This window comes from Panthera pardus, unplaced genomic scaffold (genome assembly GCF_024362965.1).
Source record: "Panthera pardus isolate Hobbes unplaced genomic scaffold, ASM2436296v1 HiC_scaffold_13, whole genome shotgun sequence".
Lineage (NCBI taxonomy): Eukaryota > Metazoa > Chordata > Mammalia > Carnivora > Felidae > Panthera > Panthera pardus.
This window is the reverse complement of record NW_026526688.1, coordinates 191,218,476-191,234,880: the sequence shown is the minus strand read 5'-3', so window position 1 is coordinate 191,234,880 and position 16,405 is coordinate 191,218,476. Positions and strand designations below refer to the sequence as shown.

At 43.9% G+C, this 16,405-nt stretch overlaps 1 protein-coding gene across 2 annotated transcripts in view; it reads right to left on the bottom strand.

The window, feature by feature from the left end:
* The window catches only part of FAM184B (family with sequence similarity 184 member B), a 150,681-nt gene that overhangs the window by 42,500 nt on the left and 91,776 nt on the right, over positions 1-16,405 (bottom strand). For both annotated transcript variants that reach the window (XM_019453622.2, XM_053901662.1), the window contains exons 6-7: positions 8,579-8,689; positions 4,417-4,524 (exon numbers count right to left, since the gene is read on the bottom strand). In XM_019453622.2, coding sequence (XP_019309167.2) covers positions 4,417-4,524; positions 8,579-8,689 — 219 coding nt within the window. The remainder of the gene's footprint in view (positions 1-4,416; positions 4,525-8,578; positions 8,690-16,405) is intronic.

The window sequence follows — 16,405 nt, the reverse complement described above, 5'->3', positions numbered from 1 at the left end:
ACTGCTTTGGCAGAAGAGTCAATGGCCTAAACTAAAACTCCTGAGTATTTTTTTTAAGTTTATTTATTTATTTTGAGAGAGAACACATTCAAGTAGGGAAGGGGCAGAGAGAGAGAGAGAGAGAGAGGGAGGGAGAGAGAATATCAAGGAGGCTCCGCACCACCAGTGCAGAGTCCAATGCGCAGCTCGAACTCATGAACTACAAGACCATGACCTGAGCTGAAGTCTCAGATGCTTAACCTACTGAGCCAGCCAGACACCCCAGAATGCCTGAGTCTTTTTTTTTTTTTTAACGTTTTATTTTTTTGAGACAGAGAGAGCATGAACGGGGCAGGGGCAGAGAGAGAGGGAGACACAGAATCGGAAGCAGGCTCCAGGCTCTGAGCCATCAGCCCAGAGCCCGACGCGGGGCTCGAACTCACGGATCGCGAGATCGTGACCTGAGCTGAAGTCGGACGCTTAACCGACTGAGCCACCCAGGCGCCCCAGAATGCCTGAGTCTTGAACAAACTTAAATTTTATAGCCCTCAGTTCAGCAAGAATATCTTTGGGGAAGTGGCGTGCTGTCCCTGTTTCCACCTCTGGATGAGCAGCCAGATGGTTCAATCCCCTCTGAGCCTTCTCTTCAAGACTCTGCCCCTTGCGGGTTCCTGTGTAGTGAAAGCTATCACTGCACAGCAGAGGGCCACTAACATATCCTCTGCACCAGCCTCAGAGAATCTCTAGGACTTTGTCTCTCTAGAGCCTGAGCAAAGCTTCGACTCCCTTGGCTGGCATATAGTTGGCTTGTCAAAAATATTTTAACTAAATTCTAAATTTTCTCTGACTGGTCATGTTCAGAAAGTTTTGTAATGTGCTGTGTTGGCCAAGTTGTGGGGAAACAGGCACTCACATGAGCTGCCATTGGGAGTGTGCCATGGGACATCATCAATGGAAGGCAATGTGGCATAACTATCAAAGTTAAAAAATCACATGCCACAGGAGCCAGAAAGTTCTGCAATCATGAGTTGGCACCTACTGAGCATTTCCACATGCTGGGTACTTTCTGACACTGTACATATATTAATTCATTTAGTTCTCACAAAAGCCCTCTGAGATAGATGGTATCATTGCCCCATTTTACAGATGAAGAAGCTTAAGCAAAGAGACTAAATCATTTGTCTGAGATTCTCTAGCCAGTAAGAGCCCAAGCATCTGGTTCAGGGGTGAGCTTTCCTAACCACTATACTACACTATATCCCACTACAGAGCTATCCAGTGAAGTAGTCCCTGTAAGGGAAAAACCAGCCAAAATATCTATCATAAGTGAAACGTTAAATATATTACGGTTTTTCTTTTTTAAAAAATGAGGTTGATATGGAGGTTTACTGCCGTGTTACAATCTCCTTAAATTTTCTCTATGAAATTTTAAGGTACAAAAAGTAGAGCACAAGGCAGTATGCTATCATTTGTAGAAAAAATAATATATTCATAATTATGCTTGCATACGCACAGTATAGCTCTGAGCAGATAGACAAGCAGATAGACAAGATAGGGAACTGGGGGGAGGAGGGATCCTTTTCATAGTATGCCTTTATATACCTTTTAAATTCTGTGCCACAAACATGGATTGATTATTTGAAAAGAAAACAAGTTAAAAGAACAAACTTTACCTGTAAAGTATATAATAGTTGCTTAATAGAAAACATAGTTTAATTTAATTTAAATTAAATTTAAATAGAAGTTTAATTCTATTTCTAAATGTCCACATAGTCTTAACACTGTTGATTTATGAATCTTTCTCTCCTCTAGCATCTAGCTCAGAGGCTGATACCTCCTAGCTATTCCACAAATGACTGGGGAATGAATGAATAATGTGCATGCAGAGCTGAACCAAATGGAACTGGTATTCTTCAAGGTTCCATGGGCAATTCTACGTAGGAGAGATACATACCACTCTCTAGAAACTGGGTTCATAAGGGACAATGTTCTAGACCAAGGAGGGTGGTAGGAGAGCCAAGTTTCATGGTGAACCAATTCATGGTTGTCAACATGCACTTGGATTTTGAACTTCTTCAGGGCTCTTAGCTACATCAGTGGTTCTCAACTGGGGGCAATTTTGTCCCTAAGAAACTCTTGATGACATCTGGAGACATTTTTGGCTGAGACATTTTTATTGGGGAGATGCTATTGGCACTTGGCGGGTAGTGACTGGGGATCAGGCAGAGAAACCCTGAGCTGCCATACCAGCTCTGGCCCTTATTCATCAGTCCTGGAACATACCTAGAATTTCTATGTTTGTGTATTGTCCCCTGAAAATGCAGCCAATGCACAATATTCCTGAGCTTATCAACCTTACTTTCACTGGAATCTCCTCACTCAGGATCCCAGCCAACTCCATCTGATCTTCCTGCCACAGTCAGTGTGAGGAGCTGAGAAATATTCAAATATTTGAGGAAGAGTCTTTCTGAGAAACTGCACAGTGTGCTGGCGGGAAGTTCAGCTGTCCCTGGGGCTAGCAGTTCTTCCAACAGAAGGCTCGCTCGTGAGGCTGGTTCTTGAGAAACTGCGGGAGAATGAAAATATCTGCCTACTTCTCAGGAAGACATCATCAGAAAGGATGGGTAGCCCCAGATCAGGAAGGACCAGCCCTACGGATGAAGGTGCCTTCAGCTTTCTCCTACAGGCTTATGTGGGAGCAATGAGGGCTGCTCAAGGATTCCCCCCAGTCTCTGGGTGTCAGGAAGGGAAACACAGGGAATCCTTGCCGCTCTTCTCAACCCCAAGACAGAGTTGAGGTCAGTTTTATCTGGGAGGCGTCTGGGCATGTGTTGATACTTTCACAAGAAGAGTAGAGGATCAGAACCATAGACAAGTAGTTCTGTTCTGTCCTGGCTGCTTGGATGCCTGTGACCATGGGCAAGTCACCCAACTGCTCTGTCATTCAGTTTCTTCCTCTGTAAAATGAGTACATTACAGGGTTGTTGTAAAACTCCAATGAAGTCATAGATGGGGACCGTGCTCTAGAACTGACCAGGTCCCATACAAATGTTGTTATTCAAGTCCTTATCCACCAGATTTTAGGCTCATTTTTACCCTGATGAATACGTGGTTAAGTATGAGCAATCCCAGTGGGGCAAGCCAGGGGACTGTTGGCAGGATCAGGGCTCAAGTTCTGGAAGTCTGAGGTCGAGGAAGAGAAACTGCCTGTTTCTGTAGACACTCAGGCACACGGATGTGATGAATAAGAGATGGGTGAGGGTGAAACAATGAGATTCAGACTCACATGGTTTTCCCACATGGAGTATGAAGCGGACTGAAAATTTAGGGCAGTAATAAGTAAAATTTTACAGTGGTGGGCTTTTCATGGCTCCAGATGTGAAGGTTAATAATAAGAAAGCTGAAGCAAGAGGATCATCCAAGCCAGGGCGCTCAAACACTAACTTCACAGGAATTATCTGTTTTTGACATCATGCAACAAATGTTAAATGAGTGCCTGTGGTTTGCATTAAATTGTGCCCCCAGGGAGATATATTGAAGCCCTAGCCCCAAGTACCTACTAAGGTGACCTTATTTGGAAATAAGATTTTGTGGATGTAGTTAGTTAAAATGAGGTCAAACTGCATTAGGGTGGGCCCTAAACCCAACAACCGGTTTCCTTAGAAGAAGGTCCTTAGAAGAAGGTCTTCCATAGTGAAGAGCCAGATGCATAGACACACGTGATGACAGAGGCAGAGCTTGGAGTGATGCATCTGCAAACCACAAGTGCCACAGATTGCCAGCAGCCATCAGAAGCTGGTAGAGAGGCATGCAAGAGATTCTCCCTCAGAGCCTCAGGAAGGAACCAACCCTACTGACACCTTGAATTGGGATGTTTCCCCTCCAAAACTGTGAGACAACACATTTCTGTGGCTTAAGCCACCAAGTGTGTGGTAATTCATCATGGTGTCCCTAGGAAAATAAAATAGCTTATCGTGAGCTGACAGAGGACAAACAGGAACCAGCTTCCGCCCTGGGGCAGAGTCCCTGAAAGGGCAGCATCGTGGGGAAGAGCTAGTATGAGAGTAACTGATACCACAGAGGCGGAGGGGGGTGGCCAGACAGCATTATTACTATGCTTCCTGCTGGGCAGAACAGGAGGCCAGCTCTTGGTGAGTGCCTTTCTATCTGCCAGGCAAGCTGCTCTCAGAGAGGGAGAGAAGGTTTCATCTGACAAGCCTTGTTCTTTTTCAAACCACATGCATAATTACTTGGAACTCTATTTTCTTCACGGTTTGTGCAAATGGATTTTGTGGTGATTTTTTATTTTCCAGGCATTTTGGCAGCTCTGAGGGGGGAAATAAAAGAACCTCTTAATGCCAGCATGTGTCACTGGGGACGATGAAGTGCTGAAAGAAGAGAAATATCCTTAATTAAAGCAGAAAAAACAGAGGTTACCTGGGTCTCTAAAATACTACAGCGCTGGCTGTCCAATTCCTGGGGCCTTTCTTTGCCTCTTCGGGGATGTACCTTATTCTGTTGGATAAATTCTTCCAGTCTTAAAACCTAAAATGGAAGAAAAGAAACGCTTGGTAATGGAAACAAAGTCCCATCTCCTGATGGGGTCATTAATCTGGGAAACCATTCTCCTGGGTCAATCAGTTCTGGGGACAGTGCTCCATTAGACAAATTCCAAATGTGCTTCTGGAAAGGGCATTTCTAATTGGCAAGTTGCTTCATCTTCCTGGAATAGATGAGCCTATACTTCCTTTTAAATTATTTATATAAATACACCTATACTAGAGCTGCAGGGTGGTTTTCACTGGCTTTCATACCATTCCTGGAAGGTCACTCTATTTCTTTTTTTAAAAAGTTAGTTGGTAAAGAAAAGGAACAGTATTTAAGAATTATACCAATAAGGGGTGCCTGGGAGGCTCAGTTGGTTAAGCGGCCAACTCTTGAATTCGGCTCAGGTCATCTTACTGTTCGTGAGATCAATCCCCATGTCGGGCTCTGTGCTGACAGCACAGAGCCTGCTTGGGATTCTCTCTTTCCTCTCTCCCCGTCCCCTGCTCTTTCTCTCAAAACAAATATTAAAAAAAAGAATTATACCAATAAAATGAAACAGTGGCAGAAGGTGCTATTAAATTGTAGAGCCTTAATTATGATGATTATTATTAACCAATTAACTGTAGAGTCTCAATTAAACAAACTGGCTTCTCTGCTCTAGACTTTGGGAAGAACAAGGCCTAGAACCATACAGGAAACTCAGATGTTGCTAACAAATCTTTGTAGGAAAGCTAGTGCTCCTCAGGCATCATGCCAGGTATGAGGAGATAAGGGAGAGGGACAGAGTGAGAGCAAGATGGTAAGAGAATAAAATATAGCCCATGCTTTCTAGGAGTCGTCATCTTATGGAGGAGGCAGATACACGTTTATAATCACAGCAACATTCAGAAGACAAACTAATAATAGTACCTTTGATGCTGAGTTTGCTCTGTGCCAGGAACAGACCTAAGCATTTGACAGTATAAACTCCTCTAACCCTCACAACAATTACTGTGAGACACATACTACTGCAGAGAATTTACAGCAATAAACTCTGCCGAGGGGAGTCCAGGGCAGCTTTATGGGCACTGAAGGATGAATAGGAGTCCATCCGTGGCCGGGGTGAGAAAGGACATTCCAGGTGGTAGGAATAGTAGGTACAATGGCAGAGGGAAGGTAGGATGTGTGTGAGAATTGGAGGAAAGTTCCATGTCAGGGGCTCAGCATGAAGGAATGGATGGGAGAAAACAGAGTCCTGGGGGGTAGTGGTGGAGAGTTAGGTTAGGCCCAAATTATGAAAAACATGGCGATTAAAAGATTTGGGAGAAAGAGGAGTGGGGCCTTGAGCATATCTGGGGTTTAGAATGCTAGTTCTGGAATTAGCCAGCCTAGGGAGAAGGTAGAGGCAGGGAGATACAGGCCAAGACTTTCAAGACTCCAGGCAACATCACAGAAGAAGAAGAAGATTATGCAACTACTTACACTACATCTTGCTAAGGCTTATGAAATACTCAAATGAGTTCTATGCACTTGTTCACACAATGTCTATAAGAGGTAAAGAAAAACAGAGCCTAGGTGAGCCATCCTGGGGGGTGGATAAAGACAGGGGAGGGGGACTGAGAGCCTTCAGTGGTAGGACACACAGGACTTGACAGCTGAGTGGATGTGAGGGTGGGCAGGGCAGGGACTGTAGGTGAGGACAGAGGAGCAGGAGAGGAGGAGGTCAGGGCTGACGCTTCCATTTCTCGCTTTGGTAAGCGGGTGAATAGATGATGTCGCCACCAAGGCTGTGGAAGGAATGGAGGGTGACGGGCAGGCACTTTGTCAAGGTCAGCCTCTGGGTCACACCAGCCATCTGCAGATACTCATGTCCTGAGTGATCCTGGGGCATCAGAGACACGGCATACTGTGCTGCACATAGTGTTAGCATAACGGTTAAGAGTGGGGTCTTCAGAGCCGCATAACCTGGGTTGGAATCTGAGACCCACTACTCATTACCTGTGTGACTTTGAGGAAGTGACTTACCATCTCTGTGCCTCAGTTAACTCATCCGTAAACCACAGATCACAACAGCATCCACTGTGTGGCAGTTGTGAGGACTAAAAGTTGATATATGGAAACTGCTCAGGTAGTACCTGAACTAAAGCAAGCACTTGACGAAACTCACTCTTGTCATTTTTTGAGGGGTTCTGAGGGGCATTCGGGGAAATCATCAGGTGGTGACCCCAGGGTCCCATGTCAGAAGGATACCTGGGCTGAAGCCTCCCTAAGTTCTGCAGCACAGAGTAGTCCAGATCCGGTGTAAAGATTGGCAGTATAACTCCAATCCAAGGGAGGGAGAGAGGAGTGAGAGCAAAATGGGCATCTTTGCTGTGCAGCCACCTGGGGCTGAGGTGGAACCAAAGCCTCCGGAACAGAGACTTCCCACCAGGACCTCTCCTCCAGAGCCCCTGATATATCAAGTTCAAGGCTTGGCACGTTCACCTTTTAGAAAAATGATAACTTGTGACATAGAAAAACCGAATGTGTTTTTCTCCCTTCATCACTCAGCTGAAGGGAGAACACATCACAGACACCGCTGCAGGCCCCTGAGCTTCTCCCTGATCCACCACCCCCTCTCCCTTCTAGAAATAACCACCAGTTCAGGTTTTCTTCTCTCACCATGCATGTCTCCAGACCGAAGTCCATTAGAGGTATCCTTAAACAATCCAGACTATTTTGCACACGGCTTCTATATTCTCAAAACCCCCCCTAGGAGGTCGTAGTGCTCGATGAGGGCTGAGGAACCAATTTCGTGGGCTCCTGAGGGGATGGTGGACTCAGGGTTCATCTGGAATGTGTGAAGGAGGACAGGGGAAGTAAGGAAACCTCTTTACATTTTTTGAGGGTCTAATTAGGCTCAAGAACGAAGCCGGGGGGCACCTAGGTGGCTCAGTCAGTTAAACATCCGACTCATGATTTCGACTCAGGTCACGATCTCACAGTTTGTGAGACTGAGCCTCGCATGGGGCTCTGTGCTGACACCATGGAGCCTGCTTGGGGTTCTCTCTCTCTCTCCCTCTCTCTCTCTTCCCTTCCCCTGCTCATGCTCTCTCTTTCTCTCAAAATAAATAAACATTAAAAAAAAAAAGAATGAAGCGTGTTTCCAGGCCCTCCCAAGAGTTCTTCCCCACCATAACATGGTCAACAGGTCTTTTAAACTTTGACTTGGTTTCTGGGTGGTCTGGGTAGGTGGACTTCCCTACCAAGCAAACTGTGATGTTCAGCTGGTCTACAGGCATTCTCTACCCCTTTCTCCCTTCCCTGCCTCCACTCTCGCTTCCCAGGCTGGTCACGTGATGCAGACATTACCAGTGGGAGGAAGAGTCAGTGGGAGCCCTCTGTGGAGGCTGGTGGTTTCCTGATGAAGTGGACAGGCCTGGTCTTCACTGCCTCTCCCCATTTCTTGGTGTAAATTTGGGCTCAACAATGAAGCAGTGACAGTCATTTTCCCAGTCTGGGGGAATCTGAGCTAATTTCTCCATTAGACACAGAAGGCACAGGACCTAGGGCCCACAATACTTTTAGGGGCCACGACAATGTTTTAATTTCTTTTAAAGTCAGAAGGTAAAAATACAGCTTGGCTATATTCATCTTCATACCAATGTAGTCATAAAATATGCTTTTTGATATTTTTTCCAGTAGAGGAAGGAGCCCATGAAGGCAAAGCACCTAATACTCCTGAAAGTGAGGACAGAGCCCAGGAGGAGGCAGGACTATGGGAATCTCAGATGTACCAGGCCTGATATAATTTAGCCACAGAATCAACCCCAGAAGCCTCCTGCCTCCTTCTTTTATGTGAGACATTAAACGCCTCTTTGTTAAGCTTCCATAAATCAGGCTCTCTGTTACTTGCAGCTAAATTTATGCCTCCTGAGACATATTTCTTGTCAGGATGAAGTCCTTTCCTTTCTGCTGAGGATGCTGAACGTACAGAAGTTGGGCCAGTTTTCTGAGATTCCTGGCATCTCAGTTAACCAAGACTCCCACCCAGAACCATCACTCCCAAGCACTGCATTAATTCAGGATTTACCTCGAGCAGAGAATTCTGGAGCTTCACATTTAGGGCTGCTTTCTCTTCTTCCAGCTGCTTGATTTCATTTTCTGATTTCTTCTTCACTTCCTCCAACTGTGCTTCTACTTCCTAAATGATGATTAGTAGAGTTATCCACACAAGTCACGAATGCATGGACAGGACATGTACCTATTCACACCCTGCCCTATTCCCAAAAGAGTTCAAAGAAGCTTACAATAAAGGTCACAGGATGCAAAATCAATACATAGAAATATGTTGCATTTCTATACACTAATAGTGAAGCAGCAGAAAGAGAAATTCAGAAAACAATCCCATTTACAATTGTACCCCACAAAATAAAATACCTAGGTATGAATTTTACCAATGAGATGGAAGTCCTGTACTCTGAAAACTATAAAACACTAATGAAAGAAATTGAGGATGACAGAAACAAATGTAAAGATATTCCATGCTCATGAATTTGGAGAACCAATATTGCTAAAATGTCAATACTACCCAAAGCAATCTACATATTTAATGCAATCTCTATCAAAATACTGACAGCATTTTTTTCAAAACTAGAACAAATAATCCTAAAATTTGCATGGAGCCATGAAAGACCGCAAATCGCCAAAGTAATCTTGAAAAAGAAAAAGAAAACTGGAGGTATCACAACCCAGATTCCAAGATATACTAGAAAGCTGTAGTAATCAAAACAGTATGGTACTGGCACAAAACAGAATAGACAGGCCAGAAATAAACCCAGAATTGTATGGTCAACTAATCCTTGACAAAGGAGGCAAGAATGTGCAATGGGAAAAAAGACCATCTCTTCAACAAATGGAGTTGGAAAAACTGTACATCTAGATGCAAAAGACTGAAACTGGACCACTTTCTTATACCATACACAAAAATAAATTCAAAATGGATTAAAGACCTAAGTGTGAGACCTGAAGCCATAAATATCCTAGAAGAAAACACAGGCAGTAATTTCTCTGACATCTACTGTAGCAACATTTTTCTAGATATGTCTCCTGAGGCAAGGGAAACAAAAGCAAAATAAACTACTGGTATTAAATCAAAGCAAAAAGCTACTGGAGCACCTGGGTGGCTCAGCTGGTTGAGCGTCCAACTTCAGCTCAGGTCATGATCTCATGGTTTGTGAGTTTGAGTCCCATGTTGGGCTCTTGGCTGACAGCTCAGAGCCTGGAACCTGCTTCAGATTCTGTGTCTCCCTCTCTCTGCCCCTCCCCCACTCATGCTCTGTCTCTCTGTCTCAAAAATAAATAAACATTAAAAAATTTCAAAACAAAAACAAAAAGCTATTGCACAGCAAAGGAAACAATCAATAAAACTAAAAATAACCTACTGAATGGGAGAAGACATTTGCAAATGACATATCTAATAAAGAGTTAGTATCCAAAATATATAAAGAACATACAACTCAACACCAAAAACACCCCCAAATAATCTATTTAAAAAATGGGAAGAAGAGGGGTGCCTGGGTGGCTCAGTGGGTTGACCATCCGACGTCAGCTCAGGTCATGATCTTGTGTTTGTGGGTTTGAGTTCTGCATTGCACTCTGTGCTGACAGCTCAGAGCCTGGAGCCTGCTTTGGATTCTGTGTCTCCCTCTCTCTCTGCCCCTACCCTGCTCGTCCTCTGTCTCTCAAAAAAATAAAACAAAATGTTAAAAAAAAATTTTAAATGGGAAGAAGAGGGGCAGCTGGGTGGCTCAGTTGGTTAAGCATCTGACTTTGGCTCAAGTCATGATCTCATGGTTAGTGAGTTAGAGCCCCACGTCGGGCTCTGCATTGACAGCTCAGAGCCTGGAGCCTGCTTGGGATTCTGTGTCTCTCTCTCTATCTCTGCCCCTCCCCTGCTTGTGCTCTCTCTCAAAAATAAATAAATAAACTTTAAAAAAATGAGAAGACATGAACAAATATTTCTCCAAAGATGACACACAGATGACTGACAGACACATGAAAAGATGCTCAGCATCACTCATCATCAGGGAAATGCAGATCAAAACCACAATGAGATACCACCTCATACCTGTCAGAATGATTTAAAAAATGCACAAGAAACAACAAGTGTTGCTGAAGATGTGGGGAAAAAATGAACCCTTGTGTACTGTTGGTGGGAATGCAAACTGGTGTGGCCACTGTGGAAAACAGTATGGAGGTGCATCAAAAAAATTAAAAATAGAATTGCCATATGATCTAGTAATTCCACCTAGGTATTTAGCCAAAGAGTAAAAAAACACCAATTCAAATGGATACATGCACCCCTATGTTTATTGCAACATTAATTAAAAGATCCAAAATGGGGCACCTGGGTGGCTCAGTTAGTTAAGCGTTTGACTCTTGGTTTAGGGTCAGGTCATGATCTCACAGTTTCATGGGTTTGAGTCCCACATTAGGCTCTGCTCTGACAGCATGGAGCCTGCTTGGGATTCTCTGTCTCCCCCTCTTTCCGACTCTCCCCCACTTGTCTCTCTGTCTCTCAAAAATAAATAAACTTAAAAAATAGCCAAATTATGGAAGCATCCATGTGTCCATTAATAGTTGAATGGATAAAGAAGATGTGCTGTATATATATAAAATTCAGCCATAAAAAAGAATGAAATCTTGCCACTTGCAGCAATATTGATGGATCTAGAGAGTATAATATTTTTTTTTTGTTTTTTTTTTATTATTATTATTTTTTTATTTTTTAATATATGAAATTTACTGTCAAATTGGTTTCCATACAACACCCAGTGCTCATCCCAAAAGGTGCCCTCCTCAATACCCATCACCCACCCTGCCCTCCCTCCCACCCTGCCCTCCCTCCCACCCCCCATCAACCCTCAGTTAGTTCTCAGTTTTTAACAGTCTCTAATGCTTTGGCTCTAGAGAGTATAATATTAAGTGAAATAAGTCAGACTGACCATGACTTCACTCATATGTGGAATTTAAGAAGCAAAACAAATATACAAAAGAGAGAGAGAGAGAGAGAGAGAGAGAGAGAGAAACCAAAAAACAAACTCTTAACTATAGAGAACAAACTGATGGTTACCAGAGGAGGTGGGTGGGGGGATGGGTGAATTGGTGAAGGAGATTAAGACTACATTTATTATGATAAGCACCGAGTAATGTATAGAATTGCTGAATTACTATATTGTATCCTGAAACTAATACAACACTGTATGTTAACTATATTGGAATTAAAAATTTTTTTAATAATTCATTTTTAAAAAGTTGCTGGGATGAGCAAGTCCAGAGTCAGCAGCATTTTATATAAACCATTACTTCACTCCTGGCACCAATTTAATTTTGTACCTCAGCTCAGCTTTTAATATTACTTAAAGGAAATAACTGCAAAGTTATTAAATATCTACTTCAAGTTAAAAAAAAGAAACTTAATCATAAAATACTTCAGGAAAATAGAAATTAGAGATACATACGCAGGTCAAAAGAAAACAAATGTGAAGATCATACCCAAAATCTGACCTATATTGGAGAGGGCATGGTAGACACCCAGGTTTAAGTTTTGTAGTGTCAAATGAGAAAAGAGGAATGCTCATTGACACAACTCTCAGTGTTCCATAAGTCAAGAAGCCAACTACATTCTCAGATGCAGGGAAATATTAAAATCAGAACAAAGTTTTCCTGTGGTCTTCTCAATAACTTCCATACTTTAGTCAAAATGATGAGGCTCACAGGGTTGCTTCCTCCACAGTTTCTCACCATAGACTGACAACCTCACATAGAAGATCCAGGTAGAGGAACATTCTGGAGACCATGTGAGTGGCACAGCCTTTTATCTATGTGATCTGGAGCACCTTTCCTAACTTCTCTGTGACTCGGTGTGTTCCTTCCATGCCCAGCACAGTGCCAGCAGGTGAGGGGTGGATAAATAAGTAATGAGGGACCCATAAATAAGAAGTACTACTCTTATTCTGACAGATGCATAGTATTTCCAATTTAGCTTATTTTGAGGGAGTGGAGGAAATATTCTGTTCCTCTTAGCTGGTCTTTATAAGTAGAAAACAGATCATTCATTCAACAAATACTTACTGAAACCTACCATGTGCCAAGCACTGTTCTCAGAGCTGGGGATAAAAACAGATGAAACATTTGGACGCACCCCGCATGGGGCTCCACATCCACATAATATTTTCTCTCTTTATCCCTCTTCCCCCTTTATTCTCTCTCTCTCTCTCTCTCTCTCTCTCTCCCCCACACACACACACTCAGAAAGAAAAAAAAAAAAAACGGATGAAACATCTACTCACCAGGAACTTACATTGGCATAAAAGAGACAGGCATCAAAGTCAATAGCCTCAACATAGTATACACTATGTTGTATGATGACAAGTGCCAAGGAGAAATAACAAAGCAGGAAAGGGGGCTATGGAAGGTCGAGGGGTTGGGTTCAGTTCACATAGGTTGGCCAAAGAAGTCTTCAGGAGAAACGACTCTGGAGTAAAGGCTTGTGTTAAGTGAGGAGGCTAACCAATGAGATGTCTTGGTGTGAGCCCTCCTGGACCTGCACAGACCCTGGCATGTTCTAAGCGCAGACAGGAGGCCACTTGGCTGGAGTGGAATGACCGAGGGGGTAAGGGGTGGGCAATGAGGTTAGAGGACACGGGGGAGACCACAGGAACCCTCATACATTGTGGTAGAGACAGACGAGTAAGATGAAGGCCAGCCAACAGCTGGAAAGTGGAGTGAGATGATTCGGCGTTAACACGGTCACTTGGTTTCTGTCTTGAGGGCAGACTGAAGGGGGGATGGGGCAGGCGGGGCAGCAGGCAGGCCAGCGTGGAGGCTGCTACAGTAACCAAGGCAGGAGCAGAAGGGGGCCGGACTGAGGCAGCAGCGTGGCTGGTGACGGGCATAGAACCACGGATGTTTTCTCAGAGTTCACTGCAAGGACCTGCTGTAAAGGGAGGAGTCACGGACAACACCAGGGTTTCTAACCTGAGCGGGGTGGAGGAGGATGATGCCACCATTAACACAGACAAGGAAGCAGGTTTACGGTCAGCAGGAGGAGCTCGGGGACCTGTTGAGTTTGAGACCTCTGTTAGATGTCCTGTGTGCAGGTGGACACATGGGTCTGGAAATCAGGGGAGAGTTCTGGATTGCAGGTATGCATTTGGGAGTCAGCATACAGAACGTATTACGCCATGTATTTGGATGAAAATGCTAGAGAGAGAATAAAAAGGAAAAGTAGGAGAGATTCAAGAACTGAGCCCTGGGACACTCAAGAATTTCCCGTGAAGTTGAGGTTATAGTATCTGAGAGCTACCTGGAGTGTAGTTCTTCTATGCTGTCAATTGATTACAGACCTTTATGCTCTCATTGAGAGATGGCCATAGTGATACCAGCTGACATTTACCGAGTGCATGCCATCTGCTGCTCCTTTACACAAATAATCACTTTGATCCTTATGAAAACCCTATCAACTGGGTACCAGTGTTAATGGTCATTATATAATGAAGAAATGAAGCTCTAAGAGGTTAAGTGATTTGCCCAAGGTTGTGCAGCCAGTAAGTGGAGAAGTCAAAGTTGAACTCAGGGAAGGCTGGCTGCTTGGCTGCACTTCTTCCCCGCCATCCTAAGGGAAATGTGGCATGCAGCACAGGCAAACGCCTGACTTAAAGGCCATCCTACTTCTGCTACAGCAAAGCTGAGGGAGGTCCTGTGGGCAGGCCCCAGATGCTCCCCAAAGCAGGGTGAAGAAGCTGGAAGTCCAGTCTTCAGAAACTGGAGCCTTGTTCTGTTTCCAAGGAGTGTCAGCACTTGAGCTGACATATGGGAATGTGGAGAGGCAAAGGCTTATGTGATGGGGGATGACCTGGGGTTAAATGGAAACCTATCATTCATTCATTCAACCAACCAAAATTAACTGAATGTCTATTACAGGCCAAGTATTGAAGAAGCTAGAGATATAGTGACTCGTAAATGTTTAGCTGGCTTCCAACCAATCAATTTGATTTGTAGCATTTGTTAATTTCTGTGGCATAAGAACTCCTACTGTGGCCAATTTCAAGCTACTGTCATGATGTCACTGAACACAGAATTGGGAAAAGATGTAACAATTGTCTCTTAGGAGTCAGTACAAGTTGACTCTAACACACCACTGGAGGTAGTAGTGAACAGGGTATCCCAGCGGGGAAAACAAGTAGCAAATAGGTGATTACAATGAAGTGTAGTAACAGCCAAGCTAAGGTAGGTACAGAGGGGACCACGTACCAAACACTAGGCCAGGCAAGTGACAGCTTCTAGAAAGATCAATATTTAAACCAAGACCAATAGGATCAGCAAAAACGAGGCAAAATGAGACAGATGAATTTGGGAGTTGGTGGGGGAGTGTTCCCCATCAAGGAAGAGCTATGCATTAAGGCCAAGAAGGGAAAGAATTTGTCATGAATGGGGACCTAAAAGGCTGGAAGGCAGAATTAAACCGGGGAGAGGTGTGGGATGAAGCAAGAGAGTCAAACAGGAGTCCAGTGATGTAGGGTCTTAAAAAGCCACATTAAGGAATTTGAACTACACTGTGAAGACGATAGAGGGCCTTTGGAGAGTTTGAAACCAAGGCTGAGTTTTCAGAAGATTCCCCCTGGAATGGAGACTGGGTTCAAGGAAGTGGGAGAGGGGACACAGGGAGACCAGTAAGGAGATCATCGCATGGTCTGGCAGGAAATGGTGGGTGACTGGATCATTGTGCTACCACTGAGGATGGAAGGAAATGGAGATATTTCAGGGCCATCAAAGGAGTGGACGACATGGGCTTGATGACTGGCTGAATGTAATGCATGAAAGAGAAGTCATGTCTGACTCCTGGGTTTCTGACTCGGGCATCTAAAAAGATGCTGCTATTGATCACCTGGAGGACACACTTTGCACTTCCTGTGGGGCCAAGTCCAGGTCAGGCCAGTGGCCCTGGGGTCAGTCACTTAGAAGAAAAGAGGGAAATGATTAGATTATAAGGTCACATGAGGTGGACACTTAGCATGCGTACAGTCTCTTCAGTGAATCTATGATCCCTCTTGCATGGCTTGTTGTTCGGAGAGATCACTTGCAAAAAATATATATATAAATTATCCTTTTGTCCCAAGAACCATCAGAAACAAAGCCATCCCCCCAGCAAAGTTTTTGTTTTCTTTTTTTTTTTTTTTTTACTTCATTGATTAACTTCTCAGTCAGTGAAGCTTTTGTTGAAAAGTTTTGTTGAACATGCTTCCTGGTGCAGATACTCACTGACTTTGCCAAAGCATGTTCACTACAACGACAGTGTAGACTCCTGTGAGACAGATTCTTAGCAGAAAGCAATGGCTATTTCTAATTTTATGCAGCCCACCTTCCCAGGGTCCATGTAATCAATCACAGCTTCAGTTGTCGCCTTGACAAATGGACCTAAAGTGGAAAAAAATGTCCCCACAGATGGAAATAGCTGATTTCATTAATAATTTTTGGAGATATTTCAGTAAGCTTCATTTTAGGTGCTGAATAATGAGACTTACTGTCAGAAGATGAATGGTTCTGGGTTGCCTCCAGAACACAGATTGGAAAGAAAGCATCCCCATAGCCAGCTCAGGCCAAAGTGAACCTGAGGATTTCAGCAGGAAATTTTAACATCCTCCCAGCTAGGCAAAGAGGAAAAACAACTACCAGGATATGAACATGAGAAAAAGGAGACTAGTGCTTTCAAATCTAAAAATTGCAGCTTCCTATCCATACCTGGAACAGGGTTCCATGAGCCATTAATTTACAGAATTCACAGAGCACTTCCAGAAACTCTGTTCTCACTGAACTCTCATGGTACGCAGGGAAAAAGCTTTAGTACATCCATTTC